A 21,101-nucleotide genomic window follows, 5' to 3' on the forward strand; every position below is an offset into this window, starting at 1 on the left:
CCGCATTGGTCATTACTGCCGGAAAGCCGACTGCCGGCTCTAAAAAAGGGTACATGGATGATGCCTCTAGCTAGAGGCATCACCCTGGTACAACCACTTGTGAGCTCGCGCACAAAAAAAATGTATACGGAAGTCGCGCCCGCAAATTAAATTGCAAATTAAATCGCTGTTCAAACCACACATGTGAGGTATCACTGCGATCGCCAGAGCATGAGCAATAGTTTTAAAAAAAGAGCTAATTTTTTTAAAGCGTCGCCCTAGGAGATTTTTATTGACCGTAGTTTGTAGCCATTCAGCGGGTGTGCGCAATTTTAACCGTAACATGTTGGGTATCTATTTACTCAACGTGACATCATCTTTCCCAATATACAACAAAAATGGGCTATGTTTACTGTTTAATTTTTTTAAATGCAGTGAAATTTAATTTTTCATAATTTTTCCAAAAAAATTGCGTTTGAAAGACTGCTGTGCAAATACCGCGTGACACAAAATATTGCAATGACCGCCATTTTATTCTCCAGAGTCTTTGCTATAAAAAGTAGTTTTCTAGCAAAAAATTCAGATTTTAACTTGTGAACAAAATGTTTCAAAAATAGGCTCGGTCCTTAAGTGGTTAATATTGCTTTACCTATATGAATACTATTGCATTCATGATTTTTCAAACACAGTTGTTGCACATGAATTGGGGCTGATCTGAGGTTTGAAAGTACATGAATTGGGATTGATTTGATGTCTGAAGGTGCATGAATTGAGGCTAATCTGAGGTTTTCAAGTACATGAATTAATTAATTCGTAATGGTACCCCCCCATGTACCTTGCTAACATGCATGCTTTTGCAAAAGCTAGTGCACGCCAAAGAGCATGGAAACAATGTAGCATGGATTTTGGGGCGGTGCGATTTTTGAAAAAGGGTTCAACTATTTTTAAGCCTCCGAGAGGCAGGTTCTTGGCATGTTGGGCTTAGAGGAAGCAGTGTAAAGGATGCTAGTCATCATTCAATTTAGAAGAGGGGTACCATCTAGTGGTGGAAAATAATTACTGCAGTGGACAATATCTGAATGAATGAATGTAAATTGCAAAAAAATTTGCTTTAAAGTTGAAGGATAGCGCCATTAAGTGTAAATAGAGTCAGTTAAATGATAAAAAGCTTAGATAAAATGTGTACATCACACAGCACATAGCAAGGACACAAAATTGACAGCTGGCATCACAAAATTGATGGCATGTGTTTTTAAAAACCAGCTAAACTGCATTATGTATAAACAATGTACAACTAAAATAACTATAGGGTCTCTTACCTTGGCAGCTACAAACTCACATTTCCCATCAAAGTCATACAATTTCTCATCAAATGTGATGTAATGACCACTTCCATAAATTGAACATGTCCTGTAACACACATCATCGGTGCAATTCCATCGCCCACTCTGACATAAGCTGTGAATTTATGATCAGAAGACAGATAGTCAGTTGATGTAGATCTAAAGATATTCACATTCATGTGAACTGTATGACTTTGTACTAATATTTTTGTTTTCTTCTATATTTCATTAATGGGTTCTTAAAGAATGAAAAAACCTTTTCAGAATCATGGTCAGGGCAGTTCAGGTAGCCACAGACCCATTTGCTTTATGCGTTTTTTTTTATTGAAAAAAATTGAAATGCATAAAAAAAATGCATGTCAATGTATGCATTAAGATGTGCAAAGTGCCGTATGTTGATGCATCATGAAGCATATCAACTCATGATGTGCGTCAACACGTTTTGATGCATGTTAAGATGGGCTATGGGCCAAGTTGACATTAAAAATAAAGGGCATTGCAGTGCTCTTTAAGATGTGCTTTGATGTATTTTTATTGATTTCAGTAAAAAATACTAAAGGGGAAAATGCATAGGTGCGAATAAGTCAACTAAATCATCTTCTGGTTTCTTATGTCTTGGATACGTCAATGGCAACAAGCACTTCCTTTCAAAAGTCCCAGCTCAGGTACTGGTGTTTCTGCCCCCCCCCCCCCACCACCACCACCACCTTCTGATGAAAACGCCATAATATACAATAAGGTGGTTATAAACCGCAGACATGAAATATGAACAAAGGAACTACAAAATTAGAAGACACAGAAGTACCCCTGAAACGATCAACTATGGACACCAAGGTGGGTGAAGAAATGGAAAATAACTTTATTGTTGCACATATGGCTGAAATTCATCAAACATGGTGTAGATAAGGTGTAGCATAACACACAGTAAAAACGTTATTAACAACAAGGCAAGCACAATAGGACAAGGTCATCGACCCAGGTTGGATTCAGTAAGAGCTGACTGGATGGGAGATGCAGTGGGGGTAATGGATGATATGGCAAGCAAAAATTACTGTTCCACACCACTATTACCTATTGGTATTGTTTTGTACTACATTCCTTCTGCTTTAATAAAAACCGTTTGAACAGAAAAAAAAAAAAAATTGCTGTTCCAAATGGCAGTATTGCACAGTCCCAGCCGCAGCTGTCAAAAGCAGTATTGCATGAAAGGGGGATAAAGTCCTTGCAGGGACAGTTCCATATGTTTTGGAAGTAAGAAAAACTGGAAAGGTTGGATCCGCACTCCCTGGGAAATCCGAATGACCTCTATGGGGGCAAAGTAATTTTTACTCATTTTTTCCAGCGAGGACATCTAGTGGCCATAAGAACATACTACTTGTTATCTGTATGCTAATTCTGACACAGGTGCACCTAATCATAGGCCTCTATAAGATACCCTGCAGGACACCCCCATCTCCAGCTCTGAGGAAACCGGTGATACTGCCAATAGGACTCTGACTACATTGACCTCCGGGCGCCCTACGGCCGCAGCAAGCGTTCCCCGCCTCCTACGTCCGGCGTGACGTCGGGCCGCCATCTGTTTGCCCGCCCATCTACCAGGAAGCCCCGTGGAGGGAAGGTTAATCGCTGGGAACGCCAGGCCGGGCTGCACCACCGCTGAGTCTGCTGTGTCCATCCAAACCCGGGACATCTACTAACTGGCTGGGATTAATGCCAAAATGGACGGTCCTAAGAGGTATTTGGTATGCTACCCGAGGCTTTTACATTGTGATACTGTCCATCTGACCCCCTCGCATGGAGTCTACCTGCTAGCAAGCTTCCACTTGCCTATCCCCAGCTTGTTACTACCTCGGCAGGACTTCAGATTTAGCCCCTCACCTGGGTTAGCCAAGACCCTCCAATTACCGATCCATCCTTTCCAGTTTTTCTTACTTCCAAAACATATGGAACTGTCCCTGCAAGGACTTTATCCCCCTTTCATGCAATACTGCTTTTGACTGCTGCAGCTGGGACTGTGCAATACTGCCATTTGGAACAGCAATTTTTGCTTGCCATATCATCCATTACCCCACTGCATCTCCCATCCAGTAAGCTCTTACAGCATCCAACCCGGGTTGATGACCTTGTCCTATTGTGCTTGCCTTGTTTTTAATAACGTTTTTACTGTGTGTTATGCAACACCTTATTTACACCATGTTTGATGAATTTCAGCCATATGTCCAACAATAAAGTTATTTTCCGTTTCTTCACCCACCTTGGTGTCCATAGTTGATCCTTTCAGGGGTACTTCTGTGTCTCCTAATTTTGTAGTTCCTTACTATTGTTTTTCAATGGCTACCAACCTGGTGGGCTCTGTAGGGGCATTATCATTTTTTCCTGCTACCAATCAGGAACCCCAACACAGCGGCAACTTTTGGGAGTCTATCCCCCTTTGTTCTTCATGAAATATGAACAAAGCATATCCCTCTATAGTGTGTACTTGTCTAAATTATGAGCACTAAGTGTAATTTCTGCCTGCTGCTTTGTTCCCCTGCTATCTGCATGAGTCAAGTTTTAGAAAAGCGATGACAGGGGAGAGAGCTCCAACTGATTGACATCCTCAGCTCTGGTCCTGTGTTCTGTGTGAAGGGAGGGGAGTTCCTTCCCTCCAATCAGATCTCAGAGCTTTCCCTACTGAGCACTACAGAGTGTAACTTCAGCTCTCTGCCCCCTTTTTGACAGCTCAGCCAAGCTTCATAAATTCTGGACTTTGAATGGCTGTAGAGAAGAGAATGCTGCATATAAACAGGTACAACATATATTGGAGGATTTCTGTAATCTCTGTGTATCACCTGAGGCCTTTCACTTAATTGTTATATGTAAGAGTTTACAACCACTGTAAATTAGATAATTCAACATGGAGAATAGAAGCCCCTCATAATGGCACAGGCAGATATGCATACAGAGCAGCTGAAAGACAGAGATCTCACCAGTAGAATTTTAGATGTAAGAAATGGGCGGGTTCCTCCCCTAGTTCATCAGGAGTTTGAGAGCCCCGCCCACCTTCAGTTTATAGAGAATCTCCACTTCTGAATGGTCATACCCCATTTTATCAATGGATCTGTGATCTGGGCAAACTTTGAAAAATGATCCTTATCCAACTGCAGTAATAATCCCCAAATAAATGGAAATAATAGATATCTGTATAACCAAAAGTAATAGTGGTGTGTTCAGAGGTTATTGCAGGGCGTGAAGTGTAATTTGTTGGGATATTGACAGATATTATTGCACAAAACTTCTTTCTCTATTTTTCATTTGTGATTTTAAGGCTTTTTGTAAATGATTGTGTTTTGGTACGTTGCATTTTATAGCATGTATATGTTAACGGCACCTAAAAAGTCCTATGTACATGTATACTTCAACTGTGTATAAATCATCAAAGAAGAGACATAAGGGAGAAAATTCAAGCAAATCTAAATATCTAGTTACCATGTATTACAGTCCACATTGATCTCGGTCCCACTGGGATTACTATCTTGTTTGTAGCTACATGGGCAATCTTTCTCAGGAACACATCCACCAGCCCCATCATCTAGAAGTCCATTGGGGCAAACACACCCTGAGAGACATGCTGTCGGAAACTATTTTGAAAAATGAAGGTAATAAAAAATCAAATTCATTATTTAAAGACTCCGTATATAATCGTAACATTCACTGCGCACTTCCCAAAATGCTTTAAAGGTTCACTCACATTGCCAATGTCAAGTGTCTTGCAACTCCTTTGGTTGGGGGCTTTTAAATCACTTGTTTGGTTGTCACAGTTATAGTAGACTTTTCCTTTGGGACAAGCTGAAGAGAAACCTCAAATTAGTCTCATATCTAAAATAACTTGACCTGGGTAGGGCTGAACCTCGGAAGTAAGCTTGGGTAAAACAAAATATACACAACATCTGACATAAAATAACCCTAATTCAATAAATGCTGACAGATACACTCATTTTTACCTATGACAGGTTATGGCCAAACCTATAATAAATGGTAAATTAACATTTCCGATAATACCATAGTAATATTAACTTCAAAGATGCTGGTACAAAAAAACAGTATAAAAATTAAACAGGTTGTTATCCCTTCTAAGGTGTATTTTTAAGCATTTTCAGTCTAAAACAGGGAGGAAAGCTGGAACAAACTTCTCTATGTAAATGTTGTCCTCTAGTTCCCCAATGCTGCTGCTGGGTAGTGTGCTCCATGGATGGGTCTTGTTGTACCATCTGACACATAATTTGTATATAACTGTGAGTAAGTGTCTTTTGTTTGCTGGACCATCATAAATAATTTGTTTAGGGTTTTATTCTAAGATGCTGTTCAGGATGTTATCATATTGAACAGTCACTTAGTTCTATATATTGTTATTATCCTTAGACCATGCTGCTGGTTGACTATATACAGTGGGAATCTATACCCGACAACAGTCTTTTTTTATGGTTTTCCAGGGAAACAGCAAATAAGTAAGCGGTATACATTTGTGAGAGTCACTGATCCTGGCTAAAGCAGGCAGCTGTGTAACACATCTGTGCCTTCTCCTATTATTGTAGAAACATATATATACTCAGCAGTTAATCACGTAATTTTATCACACTACCATATCGCCATCTATAGCTGGGCTCTGGTACAGGCATGTGAGTGTACTCGATGGATGCAGTGCTTCGCCATGTTTATTGTCACTTATATACATTTTATTGATCATTATGTTTTTTTCACTATAGATAGGCCAATGCTTTTTGCTGCCAAGACTAAGAGGTCCTGAGGAAGCAATGTCTGCGAAACATGTCGACCTCTAGCAATACATTGTGCTATTATAAGCAGCTCTAGCAATTTGACTTGTATTGGCCAAACCAAGCATTCTCTCATAATTGTATAAATGTTTTTTATATATTTTTGTAATAAAATTTATTTTTTATCTATATTGTTGTCTCTCGTTTTTCTCTGGTACCAGAAAAGTCCACTAGGTTCCTATTCATTTCTTGGCAGTTCCACAATGCTCAAAATTTCTCTGCCACTTCATTGTCATTATTTAAACCCTTTCTGTTCATAAACCCATACCCCTCATTTCCTTCCATCTGCCCACTCTGTCATGTGCCCTTATGCCTATTGCTGCAAAGTTCAGGGCTATCTGGCTCAGAGTAACTGAGCAGGTTCTTTGTATTACATAGGCACTAAGCCATACTGTAAAATAATTGAATAATGATTTATCAGTGCATGTACAGTCTATTATGAAAAAGGCAAAATAAAAGATGTAAATCTCCTTACCTTTATCAAGGGAAGGACTGCATGAAAGTTTCCCATCACGGCAAGTGCTAGTTGACAAAGTAAGAAGACAAAGAAGTATGAGGCATGCACCATTACAATTTTATGTGCTTATTCAGTTATATCTATCTGTGGCATAATATTTCTTAATGTATGTAGTTGTAGGATTGAAACAGTACAGCTGTAGCAGAGTGTTGTCCCATGTTAGCTACCGATCAGTGTGGGAATTTTGAGGTTTAAGGCCCCATGCACACAGGGCGTTTTTGCAGCTGCTGTTAGGAGCATCGTTTTTTTTTTTTCTTTTGCAGCTTAAAAACGCCCCTCCATGTTATTCTATGGCCTCAATCACACACAGGGCTTTTAGGAGCTCCAAGTGGCATAGGTGTTTTTAAACTGCAAAAGAAACCCCAGGACCAATGCGTTCTGGAGCTGCAGCGTCAAGCTGTAAAAACGTCTGATGCTGCTAAAGGCTGATTAACGTTGCTTAACATTGCTTATACAGCGTTAAGCCACGTTATACGCTTTTTTTTTTTTTTTTTAAATCAATGGTTACCTATGGGAGCCCATTGATTTGGATGGAAGTCGCATCACAAGTTGGATCAGGATGATCCGACTTGTGGTGCGACTTGCGCTCTGAGAATCGTGAGGGGGAACTTCATGCTAAAATGGGAAAAAAAAGCGGCGTGGGGATCCCGCCCCAGGTTCCAAACCAGGCCCTTCGGGTCTGGTATGGATTTTGAGGGGAGCCCCATGCTGAAACCCCCCCCCCCAAAATCCATACCAGACCCTTATCCGAGCATGCAGCCTGGCAGGCCAGGAAAGGGGAGGGGGATGAGCGAGCGGCCCCACCCCCCGAACCATACCAGGCCACACACCCTCAACATGGGGGGGCTGGGTGCTTTGGGACAGGGGGAGCTCTGCCCCCCCCCACCTCAAAGCACCTTGCCCCCATGTTGATGAGGACAAGGGCCTCTTCCCGACAACCCTGGGTGATGGTTGTGGGGGTCTGCAGCAGGAGGCTTATCAGAATCTGGAAGCCCCCTTTAACAGATCAGGATCCCGGACCCCCTCCCTATGTGAATGGGTATGTTACATTGTACCCCTACCCATTCACCCCATAAAAGGCAGTGTATGTAAATAAAGACAGGAGATGTTTTAAGAAGTTTATTAAAAATCTTAATCCGGTCTTCTCCGCTCTTTTGCCCTCCCCTCTGGTCTTCTCCCCTCCGCTTTGGTCTTCTCCCTTCCGCTCTTCTCCCCTCTGGTCTTCTTCTTCCTCCGCTCTTCTTCCTCTTGTCTTCTCCCCTCTGGTCTTCTTCTTCCTCTGGTCCTCCTCCCACGATGTCTCCGGTGATTATGCAGGCTCCAGCCCATGCAGCTTATTACATAGCCATTAGGGTCTATTACGTCATCTGTGACATAAGGGGGCAAGGTCTCCGGGTGACGTCACCGGGAGGCCACGCCCCTAATGGCTATATTGTTAAAGGGGGCTTCCATTATTTGATAAGCCCCCTGCCCCGCAGACCCCCACAACCACCGCCCAGGGTTGTCGGGAAGAGGCCCTTGTCCTCATCAACATGGGGGCAAGGTGCTTTGGGGTGGGGGGGTGCAGAGCTCCCCCTGCCCTGAAGCACCCACACCCCCCCTGGACCATACCAGGCCACACACCCTCCTCTTTCCTGGCCTGCCGGGCTGCATGCTCGGATAAGGGTCCAGTATGGATTTTGGGGGGGACCCCACACAATTTTTTCGGTATGGGTCTCCCCTCAAAATCCATACCAGACTCAAAGGGCCTGGTTTGGAACCTGGGGGGGATCCCCGCACGGCTTTTTTTCCCATTTTGGCGTGGAGTTCCCCCTCAAGATTCTCAGAGCGCAAGTCGCACCACAAGTCAGATCATCCTGACAATGGCCTGAAAGCCATATCAATGACAGCTCCTAGGCAACCATTGATTTTGAATGGAGGCAGAAAAAATAGCTGCTAAAAGCCGACGTGGCCAAACGTGCAATAACGCCAATGGAAAAAGCTACTAAAAGCATGTTTTTACAGCTGCTTTTTCCTGGCGTTAGAAGTGGCTCTGCAACTCATTTTTTCTGACACCCTGTGTGCATGGGGCCTAAAGGTTAACCTTTACTAGTTAACTTGAATTATTAAAGATGTAAGCTTTTGAAAAAAACATGCCAGGTTTCTTCAAAATGTTTTAAAAGCCTGACAAAGAAACCTAATGTTGTTTCAAAAGGTTTCATCTTACTATAAATAGTTCCGTTGTAGCTACCGGTCTCTGAACTTCCTTTGATTGGCTGAGGTGGAGAGGCAGGTGGGTGACATCACCTCAGTCAATCAGAGGAAGCCTTGTATTCATTCATAAAAATACAAAGCTTCCTGTGAATGACTGAGCAGTGCTCATCCTGACTTGATTTTGGATCCTCATTGTCCCCAGGATCTAGCCAGAAGGATCATGATGATACACTCTGCAATATGGAATTTGGAAGTATAGGTGTATGTACTAACTTTTTTCTATAGTTTTTATATATATATACACATATATATACTTTTAAAGAAGAATTACAGACATTGGTATGGTATACATGCAGTATTACATTGGGTCAGCTGAACCAATGTAGCTATACATATACCATACATGATACCTGGCACCTGGCCAAGAAGGGGGGAAATTGCAAAGCATTCTCTGGAAGGTGCCTGTGCCGAGCAGCTGACTTCCTATTCTCAATAAGCAGAGGTGAAGGCACTTTTCACAGGGCCTGGAAGCAAGTGGAGATCATTGGAGTAGCGGTGTCTGCTTCAGTGAATTCCAGCTTTCAGGGGCAATGGCCAGGTGGGGTATCTACATAATTACATTTATCAAAGCTTAACAAATGTAACTATGTATAACAAACCGATGCCTGGAATCCTTCTTTAAGCAGTTTTTTTTTGTCACCGTTATTACTGTTTATAGCAGATTTTGGAAAAGAAAAAAGTTATTTTTTGCAAAATGCATAATTTATTAAATAAATACACAATGTTGATTGACCCTAATTATATGTAAATATATAGTTCTTTGTGGATCCATCAGGTTATGAATGACTTTTTGTGACCAGCTTTTGCTGAAATACATTCAGTCTGCCCCTGCATTACTTTGTCTCCCCCCTGCATTACTCTTTATCCACCACAAGCTTTTCTCAGGCCTCTGAATTATTTGATAGCTAGCATCATTCACCCGATTTCTTCTGAGCAAAGCCTGTCGCGGACCTGACCTCGGTTTGCAACTGGTAGGTCACACTGTCAGTTTGCATTCTACTCCTATCAAAATTCTCTCATCAGTACATGAGCTGATTGGCTTCTTGTGCTGATTCTTCCTCTCCTATTTAGCTTTGCTGTACAATGGACTGTGAGAAGCTGATACCAGGTCAAATTCAGGCTGCCTAAACAAATAATGAGGATGTATTAATGAATAGAGGGCTGCATTCATTTGGGTCTCGTCTTATATCTATGTAGACTTCAGCATTGAGGACTGTGAAAATACTTCGCAATGATTTCTTTAATGAGTTGTAGAAATATAGAATGTGCAGATTTTTAAATATGAATGTCTTACATTTTTTATTTATTTTTTATTAACAATGTGATTTGATTATTCTGCCCTGAATAACCTATGAAAATCAGATGCCTAACTGATGCCACAGGTTTATGGCCAGCTTGCCATCATTAGATTTTATCATTGTACTTACCAACGTTCATTAAGTTTATTAATGGACTCCAGTGGGTTCAGGTATGAGCCATCATTGTAGCATGAGCACTGAGATATGGGTACACACTGGTTTTTCTCATTCAGGAACTCTCCATCTGGACAGCCACAGCCCTCAACTGGAGTAAACCCTTTGGCACAGGCTTTCCCACCTTCTGCCAGAGAACGGCAGGTTGGCTGGCATGTGGTCAAGTTATAAAGATAGATTTGACTAGACGGGCAAGAATCGATGTCTACAAAAGAGGAATTTCACATTGTCTTTTAAGTATTTAATTAACATAAAAATACTTTGTTTCTCAGTTACATCTAAATAGTGTACTAAAAAAAAATATAAATTAGGAAATGACCAAAATATTTAAAATGGAAAAAATATTTCAATATAACGATATGTAAAACGTAAAAAGTGTATGCCAAAGTTTTTTTAAAGTTTTGGAAGGAATGGAAAATGAATATAACCTCTGATATAAACCTCTGTCTGATTTTTGCTGCTAACTACAAAGAACAAATATGTGGCTGGGACTTTATAGGCTACTTAAATCTAAACAAATGCTACAAAATTCTAAAACCACAAAAAATCCTTATGTAGACAAACATTAAAAATTTGCATGGCTGATCATGGCTCATAGGGGTTGATCTAAAACTGGAGAGTGCAAAATCTGGGACATTACAAACCAATCACCTTCCAGTTTTATTTTTGGCAAAGCTTAACTGAACAAGTTGCCATGCACAGCTGCACCAAATGCTGCACACTCAGTTTTAGTAAATCAACCCCTTAGTGTCCTCAGTAACATCAGAAGTTATCTGAATGCCCAATTTTGCCTAACTAATAAGTATAATGAGCCTGGGGGAGATATCTCAATAATCATGTGATGCTGGTAGGTATTCACTGACTAATTGGGATTCTCAATATGTGTGAATGGCACTCAAATTGTGGTGTCTGCATGTCATCTGTTATTATGTTGAGCAAAATAGTGGTTTAGCATTGTATTAGCTAGTCTCTAAAGACTATACAAATTTTACTTTGATCAGCATGATATTTTTTAATGCTTGTCTAAATAAAGATTGTTTGTGGTTTTAGAATTTCATTAGCATCTGTTTAACTTGTAGGTGCATATAAAGTTCCAGTCACATGTTTATTCTTGGTAGTTAGCTTTATTTGGGACCAAAGCACATTTTAGCATTACATAATCCTCTTATATGGTATTTATTCATACGGCTATTCAAGGCTTTATTAGATAGATTTCCCTCCCTTGTTCTCCTGCTGATAATGTTTTACAAGACAGAAAGTGAGGGAAACTCTCCAACAGCAACACAGAGAGATACAAAAATATTTTTTGTCACATTTTTTTGCTCTCTGTGTCATTGCTGCACATTTCCCTCACTTCCTCTCTGGGTGAAACCATTGCCAGCAGGACAGGGAGGGTACTTCTCCCTAGCGGAGCCCATGATAGCAGGAAAAACTAGACAGTAGTTCTAATCATTCCCAAATTTTCCAAAATTGTTTGGCCCAACATACAGTCTAATGAGTTATTTTGTAAGTGGTAGGGCACAGAAGGACACTAAATGTATGTATGCTAAGAAGGAAACAGCTCTTACAATCAGTCTACTTAATTAATATTACATACTGGCAAAAAAGCACTTACCACAAATGCCCTTCCTCCATCCCCACAAGATGATCCCTTTTTCAGCGCAGGCCCTGACATAGGAGGAGAGTGCAGCGCACATACACTTCTCACTGTCTTTACAGCTACAAGAGTCATAACGACACCTCTGAGAAAACAGAAACAATACAAATTGGTTACTTTGTGAACAGAAGTACAATTATTAAACTTAAAGCAGGGCTCAACAAACCCCAGGCGCCAGGTTGGTGACTAGAATTAGCGGTCTGGTGCCTGGGCTACACTGCGACCCCTGCCCAAGGGTGCATGGGCTAAGATGCCAAGCTGGCCGGTAGTTGGGGGTCTTTCTGTAGGGAGATGCTTCCATTGGGGAACTGGCTCCTTCTTGTGGTGGATGGGGCTGCAACAAGCCTGTTAGTCTTTCTGGTGGACCTGATCAGGCCCTCTAGTCTCCTCTATGGAGTGGCGGATGTCTGCTAACAACTGTTGCCATTTGATCCTGTTGGCCTAAAACAGACTGATGGCGGTCCTACTTTCCATCCGTCCGACCGATCAAATCAGATGGCATCGGATTGAAATGGACAAGCAGTCCATTTCCATCTGACTGCCCCATAGAGAAGAGCAGGACTGTGTCCATGTTCGCTCTACTTAGCAGAGTGGACAAGACCTGTCATCCACCTGTTCAGTGGGGATCAGCAGAGAAATACCCACTGAGCAATCAGATTCCGCTTAGCGGAGGTGCACGTGTAAAAGGGGCCTAAGGTGGCATGAATTACTGGATTTCCTATCGCCTCCAACCTGCTGATCTGTTTTTCCCTAATGAGCCACTGCCCACCACACCATCAAGCCAAGAACACAAAGGCTGAATGCAGGGCAACATCAGCCGATTCATTAAAAACTGGCCGCCATTCGGCCCATGTGTATGGTAACCAGTCTGACAGAAGCTGGCCATTCCACATGCGTGAAAAAAAAAAAACTGGCTCCTAACTTTTTTAGTTGACTCCTAGATTTCAAGCAAGTTTGTCAAGCCTTGACTTAAAGAAAACATGGAACGTCGCAGGAAGTATCCGCATCACAATTTTTGTTTTCTTTGTATGCCACTTTCTTTTTTTTTGTAATATCAGGTTACTACTCAAATGCATATTTTATCGATTTATCCTAAGCCCCCGTTCACACCTCAGCATTTTTCTGCTTGAAGCTTGTAGCTTTAAAACGCTCAACAAGCCAAATGCTATTCATTTCAATTTGGACCCATAGACTTCAAAAGAAATGCCTGATTTGATGGTTTTTAAAGCATTTTGTCGCTCATTTTCTTCTCAAACGCCAGCTCTCCCCCCCCCCCAATTTACTCTCCCTCTCCTCTCCCGAGCACTTTCTTTTGGCTAAACAACAACACCTGAAGCTGTAAAACAATTGTAATATGCCTATAAAACGCTTGTAATACTCTTTTAAAACACTCAAAAACTCTCAAATAAAAACACCTGTAAATTGCTACGATCAGGTGTGAATGCAGCCTAACACTTGCCCTTTTTTTACCATGTACTCTATGATCCAAAAAAGAACTCAAGTTCCCCTTGACATATTTTAGTATGGTGAGCCCATGCCACTGTTTAAAATAGTAAAAAGCAAGCACACTGATGGCACAGGTGTGTGCTGGTTTCATATGAGAGCCAGAGATAGAGCTCAGAGACTCACCCCCCCCCCTCCCGAGAGGGTTAGTGTGTGAAGGGCACTGTGAGAGATGCTGTTGCGTACCATGGTGTCCAGGTCGGGATGGAGCAGGGCCTGAGCCTGAGAGAGTCCATGCGGGACAGAGCAGCTAGGAAGCTGTAGGAAGATGCAGAGCTGAGAAGCAGCATCTGTGCATAAACACTGGGATGTGTTTCTTGGTCATGGTCATGTACCAAAAAGGTACTGAGATTCAGGAGGATCCTTAGTACCCACAGTGACTGTTTAGAGGAGCTGGGGGGGATGGAGGGGAACCCGGGGGTCCAACGATCCCAGGGAGGGGCCCACATCTACCCTGAAAGACCACCAAGGGAGAGGGGGAACACTACTTACCACACCTTGGAACTGGGTGGGCATCACTCCAGGCAGACCACCGAGCCATCTTGGAATGGGGTTGCTGTGGGCCAGATGTACACTGCGACTCAGGTCGTGACCAGGTCTGAGTGTCCTCGCGAGAAGTTTAACTCCCCGGCCAGCCCCCTTCCAGTGGGGCTATGCCACGGCCAACCTAGCGTGATTGGGTCGCGCTCGCTGGGAAGACCGTAAAGAGCTAAAATATCCAGTGCGTTACCCAGTCTGGCAGTTGATTGTAGTTCTCACAGGAACAAAAAATAATAAAAGAGGAAAAAAATCCATTTAAAAAAGAAAAAATGCTAGGACCGGAGATCCCAGCAAAGAACTAAGTCCTTTTTCCCAGACTAGGCAGAAAAAGTGCCTGCCTATAGCAGGAAGTGGGAGTATATCTCCTGGGAATGCCCCATAGGCATGGTAAAGCTGCCTAGTGTCCTACTCCTGTAGAGGGCAGCATAACCCAATGGTCACGAAGATTTTGGAGCTGTGTCCATCAATGAACGAAAGATAAAACAAGGTTTTGGCTGTTTGGTTGAAACAGTAATATTAATACCAAAAAAATTTGCCATGATCATTTCAATACAGTCCCTCCCAACTATCTAAAGAAAAAAAGAGGGACACCTATTAGCGCAAAGTCACCCCTTTACTCTAATAGAAAGTAAAAAAAATCCCTACAGCTTTAGTCTGCAAAAGCAATGCAGGTGGAGGAGGAAGTTGAGAGAAACCTTTTTCCTCTATGGTTTCCTGGGTCACAGAGGGGTAACATCTGATTGGATGCTGGCACACTATGTGACTATGGTGGCCAACTTGGGTCAGGCAGTGTATATGCCCTGGCTTTCAGGTTTGGCATGCATTTTGAGAGTGGTAGCATAGGGACAGGATTTCTATTTATCAGGAACAGTACCTAGTGTCAGGGAAAGGTTCTAGGAAAGTAGAGAAAGTGCAGGAACATGTTATCCTTCCTGGAGACCTTCCCAGCTGGGTTCAGAACGGCCAGGCTGGGTCCCCCCCCCCCCCCCCCGCCCCGCGCTGGGCCTGTTATGTATTTCTGAACTTTAGTTACAATACATTCCTGTTTTTGCATCAACTCTGACTAGTTTCTGCCTGCCTCACCATGCTGCACCTACCCACAAGCTCAGAAATCATCCAGGGTAAGTGTCTACATCCTGGACTGAGATGTTGACTCATAGATAGCACAACAAGGGAAGTTCTGGTGCCTGTGCAGTAGTTCGGTGTGTTCTTCCATAATGGCACACACAGCTCTGCCTTCTGTTGTTGCCATCCACTTTGTGACTTTCTACATGCTTAAGGTCTACGTGATCACTGGAGGACTAGAGAAATGATTCTACCTTCCTGCAGCAGATTGATTATATTATTTAGCTAGCTACTACATCTAAACCTAGGCAAAGTAACTTGCTTAGAACTCAGTGACCGATTAATAAATTTAATGCATTTTTTAAAATATGCAGTTTCTGTAGTTTATGACTTTTCAGGAATGTATGCATGCATACATTTACTGACTGGTCCATTTTAACTGTATGCCTATCCCAGAAACATAATGTTTAACCACAAGTAAATCCATAAACCTCAACCATAAAGTTTTTTCTAACCCTTAAAATGAAAGTCTTTCTCTTGCCAATTTTAAGCTTTGGATTAAATGGGTAAGAGTTACAATTGTCAGGTTTTTATTTCTGTCTGTGAACTTATTAAGGAGATTTTCCTGTACTTCTTCTCTCTTTGATGCTCATGCAAGAAATAAGAGGTGGATTTGTCATTAGGACAGAAAAACAAACAAAAATAAAATTATTTTCATAAGTTCTAACCCTTTCTGACTAAAAAAATTTTTTTTCCTGTGTCCCCAATGGAGAGATTTCCCATCATGTCCTGCCCTGACAGAAGGTCAGGGGAAATCTCCCCAATAGGCTAGAGTTGGGCTTTAAACATTCTGCCCTTTAACTTGATCTGAAATATATATTATCATGCAACCATGGCAATATGAGGAGCCAAATACTATGGTTAGTATTTAATATTAGGTAAGCATTAGTGCATATTTATAATAAGCCTAGAGCTGAAAAAACAACCCCAAAAAGACAAGACCAGACCCTCAAAGTGTGCTGGTTTACCCTGCACAGTACTGATTTTTACACACACTGCTGCTTTACAGGGCATGTACTGGTCTGTACTGGGTTTTTACCACCCTGTCCTGCCCTGCACAGATATGATGAAGAGAGGTAACACCGCTCAGGCTAGTCAAAGTCCACGATTCAAGGTGGGTGCTGAACCTTGGCACGCCACCAGGAGAAGCACGAAACAAGAAAATGGTCGCACACCACCACGGAATCCAATGAAGAAAAGTTCCTTTATTCATGTAAGTGGTACAAGGTACAGCAGGGTAGGACAGTAGACACATGTCATACGACTGGTACTACGTGCTTGCCTGACACAGAGAACAGGAACCACAGCACCACTGATTGGGCAGAGACCTTGACTAACAAAGGATTAAAGTGGGAGACAGGCAGTGGAGAAGCTCTCAGCCTCCAAATGACCATAAGTGAAAACAGGAGAGTCACTATAGCCTTCAAGTAACCTCAAGGCTCTCTCTATAGACCAACAGTGACAGGTGCTAAGCAAGGTGTACACATTTTTCTCTTTTAAATGTTGCAGTGAATGCACAACCCATGCACAGAAGTGCTTCCTAAGTCAGAATATGATATTATATGTGACCACATGCAATGCAACACTCACCTTTGCATATTCATTTGGGTTTATGGTTGAATGGCATTTAGCAAAAGGAGACTTGTCATCTTCCAGCAAAGAGCACCAATGGTCTGCATAGTTTTCTAGAAAGAATGAAGCACCTTGCTTAATTTGTGTAAATGAGAAACAAATGAAGTAACAAAGTAAAATAAATGTTTTACCTGTCAAAATTGCTGGCGACAGCAGTAGTATACTAAGATATTTGCAGACTGTACAGAAAATTATTTAATATGTCCCAATACCTTTGAAAAATGTCAATTCTTGAGTTTCATTGGCTTATATTGAATGAAAACCTCTACTATAGAGGCAAAGTGACCCTGTCTCTGCAAAGGCCCCCTCACTTTGTAAGCACAACCATGCCGCTATATTTTTTGTAGCTGATGCATCTGTGAATGAGGTAGAATGTGAAAACCCAATTCTAGACTTTTTTTTTAACGTTTGAATGTCGTGGTCTCCATAATGCTTTTGTGGGAATCACTGGGTTATCACTTTTGACTTTGTCTCCAATGAGGAAGTTGATCTCAAACTTTTCAGCATGGCTACTGAATAGCAACGTAACTGAGATAATAGGATAAAGATGATGCCTTACTGTTCTCAATGCTTTGGCTGCATGGATCCACCAGCCGGTCTGACACATCGGAACACAAGGGGTTGGCCTTCCAAGTGTTGGCAAAAGCTGACGCTGTGGCTTCAACTAGACCAGCTGATATTTCAAAATCATCTATTTCCTTATAATTGAAGTTTCCACAAAGACCTATAAAAACAGATCCAAAATATATCAATATTTCTTTACATCTCAAAACCTGTAAGGATAATGTTCACAAATTCAAATACAGTTGAAGGCAGAGAAGTATATGCTTAGTCAACTAGACATTGTACTGAAAAACTACATTTTATACCTTCCTGTTACTGCAACTTTGCATGTTGTATAAATAAAACTATGCAGTTCAATAGACCCCACAGTAAAGCTGGGTATTTCATGATCATTGTTTTCTTACAAGAATGTTTGATTTTGTAAAAGTTAGTTGGGTCAAACTGACGTTCATTTTCAACTGCAGGGATGATAACCTTTGAAAAAGCAGGATGGAAATGTTTCCTCAGACAAACAAATTGTTTATCGGGTTTTCATTAGGCAAAATCCATTCACTCCAAAATTGAATGTTTAAGAGCAAATGAATATTTAAAGTATTTTAAAGTAACATTTGTTAACCACTTAAGCCCCGGAGGATTTGGCTGCTAAACGACCAGGGGGTATTTTGCGATTCGGCACTGCGTGACTTTAACGGACAATTGCGCGGTCGTGCGACGCTATACCTAAACAAAATTGACGTCCTTTTTTTTCCCACAAACAGAGCTTTCTTTTGGTGGTATTTGATCACCTGTGCGCTTTTTACTTTTTGCGCTATAAACAAAAAAAGAGCGTAAATTTAGCAAAAATAACAATATTTTTCACATTTTTTATATGAAATTCCCCCAAAAAAATGTAAAAATCAAAATTTTTTAACATTTTCAGCCAATTTGTTTTATGCTACATATGTTTGGTAAAAAAAATCGCAAAAAGCCTATTTTCATTGGTTTGCGCAAAAGTTATCGCGTTTACTAACAAAGGGAAAGATTTTTGTCATTTTTGTTGTTTTTTTTTTAACGCGTAATGGCGGCGATCTGCGATTTTTTTTGCGGTACTGTGACATTGGGGCAGACAGATCGGACCCTTGACTGACATTTTTGACACTTTTGGGGTTACCAGTGACATTTCTACAGTAATCAGTGCTATAAATATGCACTGTTACTGTAAAAATACACTGGTAGCGAAGGGGTTAACTTTATTTGAGAGGGAGGGGCTGTGTGTGTCCCTAAGGGCGTGATTCTTACTGTGATTGGCTGTGACTTGAGGTGTAAGGACACTGATCAACGGTTCTACATAGTAGAACCGTGTGATCAGTGTTTTTACACCGAGGAGAATGACAGGTGGCTTGTTTACACAAGCCGCCTGACTTTCTCCCTCTCTCCCGACGATCGCCGAGTGACCGGCGGACATCGGGTCCGCCGGTCACACGCGCGGGGGGGTCTGTGACCGCACGGGAGCGGGAGCGCGCCTCCGGCGGCGCTTGCTAGCTCCCCAGACCCTCCCAGGCTAGTGACGTTAATTAACGTCACTTTGCCTGTGAGGGGCTGACCGCCGCAGTAAATCTACTTGCTGCGGTCGGCAAGCGGTTAAAACATCAAATGTACTGTGACTTTTCTTACAAATGCACATGTGACTATTCTTATGAATATTTATCTGAAAATGTACTAGTGTAGGGCTAGCTTAAAGTGGGGTACACACTAGTAGAAAAAATTCCTGTCCGAGGTAAAATCGTACGATTTTCGGCTAGTGTGTACACCAGCAGCCGATGCCGACATTTTCAACGGAAAAAAACGGAGGGACAAACACCAAAATTTTTATCGTCTGTCCCCAGCACGACCAATTTTTGTTTAATGTGTATGCAGTACGTCCGTGAAAAATCGGATACGAAAGACCACGCATGAACTGAAGTTGCTGACGACCCGGAAGTCTAGGAACAAATGTCCCAAAAAAAAAATCGGACGAGAAATTTCGTGAACATTATGCAGTGTCAACTAAAAATGGCTATGACCGCTGAGCATGAGAGAGAAAAATCGGAGGATATTTCGTCCGATTTCCGTCAACTGTGTACGAGCCTTTAGAGTCCTAGTACTCAGTAACAAGACTGATCTGACACACCTCTTCTCCTCCTCTGTAATACAATTCTGTGTAGGGACACTTGTTACTAGTTATGTGGCTGTTAGCTATGCCAACACAGAGCAATGCAGAGAGAGAGCAAGAAGTAACATTTTCACCAAGAAAACAACAGTCACAAATCAAAACATGTGGAGGTACGGGACTATAAAGAGATAAAAAGATGCAAGACTTCATTTAATCCTGACAGTTTAATTGATATAAAGCCTTAATATGCATTGGAAGGCCTTTTAGCCCATTCACAGATCCTTGAAGAAAATGTCTTCCTAGCAGACTTCTCTGTAAGCATGAAAAGATTTCATTGCATACAGAGGCAGTCAGTCTATCTTTGGTACAACTAAACCTAAATTCAAATTGAAGTAAGTTGTACCATATTTTATGCAGTAGCTATTGCCAATATCATTTATATTTTGTTATTACAGATGTGTTAATAGTTCTTGGTCCTATAATATCTCTCTGAGAGTGAAATTACACAACTGTAGCTACAGTATGTCAGTTTATACAGGACATTTAGAACTAATCAAGAGTCTAAGGCACTGAAATAATGAACACTCTCAATGCTCATAAATGTGTTGTTCACACTCAAATTGACAAATGTATTTATATTTGAATAGATTGTCAGTTATACATATACTTGTATACAAATATTGTCAGGAGCAGTATGGTCAGGGGTAGGCATCATGCATTGTCGTCACTGAGGTAACAGGCCCTCTTCAACTGACCTTGTAGTTGTCCCATGAAAGATTCATTCATAGTGATGTATAGCTGCATTGTAGGCTGCAGCTGAATCTGCATCTGAAGGCCAAATCCAGTATTAAGAATGATGTAAGAATTGGTGGGTTGAGAAATGGAAAAAGTGGCTGCAAAGAAAGTAAAAGGATACCGATAATTAACCACATTTTTATTTTAACCACTGGGCTACAATTTTACAGTGCTTGTCTTGCACATGTGTATGAGTTTCTATGTTAAATGTATTCTTGGATTCTACATTCACATAAATATGAAATATTGCATAATGCATATTGAAGTGGAATTCCATTGTAAATATCTTAATATGTAGTTGAAGCTTAAATGTCTACTGTTTTACCTGATTTATAATGTTGTCAAACCAAATTTAAATTTGTTGGTCAAAATATATGTTTAAAAAGCATTTTAGAGGTTACAAAAGTCCCCCTTTATCAGGGCTTAAGAGAATTTAAATGGGGAGGAACTAAAGGAAGGTTTGGTATTCTGAAGTAAAAATGGTGTGACGAGTATAATACCTGCTCTGGTAGATGATAGAGATGAGCTTGGGTTCAGTCCATACTGAGTTTAGTTTCAAGCCCAGAAGTTAGCTGTCATTGCTGGGCAAATAAGCTGCAGGTAGGAGATTCCCTGTCCTATAGCTGCATCAATACATAGGGGCAGGAATGCTCATGACACCACTGACCTAATATGGCCCTATTAGGTCAATGACAGTAACCTAATGTGAGCATGTGCCCATATTAGGTCAATGATGCCACTAGAATCCCCACCCCTTTGTGTATTGTACCCTGTGG

General features: G+C 41.5%; 1 protein-coding gene across 1 annotated transcript in view; it reads right to left on the reverse strand.

Moving 5' to 3' along the window:
• LOC309565966 (mucin-5AC-like) overlaps window positions 1-21,101 on the reverse strand; it is a gene marked incomplete at its 3' end in the record, with an annotated part of 179,326 nt that overhangs the window by 113,519 nt on the left and 44,706 nt on the right. The window contains exons 12-20 of the mRNA XM_082270993.1: window positions 20,286-20,423; window positions 17,395-17,559; window positions 16,794-16,888; window positions 11,994-12,120; window positions 10,334-10,583; window positions 6,612-6,658; window positions 5,053-5,150; window positions 4,791-4,942; window positions 1,299-1,437 (exon numbers count right to left, since the gene is read on the reverse strand). Of these exons, the coding sequence (XP_082127119.1) occupies window positions 1,299-1,437; window positions 4,791-4,942; window positions 5,053-5,150; window positions 6,612-6,658; window positions 10,334-10,583; window positions 11,994-12,120; window positions 16,794-16,888; window positions 17,395-17,559; window positions 20,286-20,423 (1,211 nt within the window). The remainder of the gene's footprint in view (window positions 1-1,298; window positions 1,438-4,790; window positions 4,943-5,052; window positions 5,151-6,611; window positions 6,659-10,333; window positions 10,584-11,993; window positions 12,121-16,793; window positions 16,889-17,394; window positions 17,560-20,285; window positions 20,424-21,101) is intronic.

The sequence above is a fragment of the Pelophylax lessonae genome (genome assembly GCF_965119305.1).
Source record: "Pelophylax lessonae genome assembly, chromosome: 10".
In the NCBI taxonomy this organism is placed as follows: Eukaryota; Metazoa; Chordata; class Amphibia; order Anura; family Ranidae; genus Pelophylax; species Pelophylax lessonae.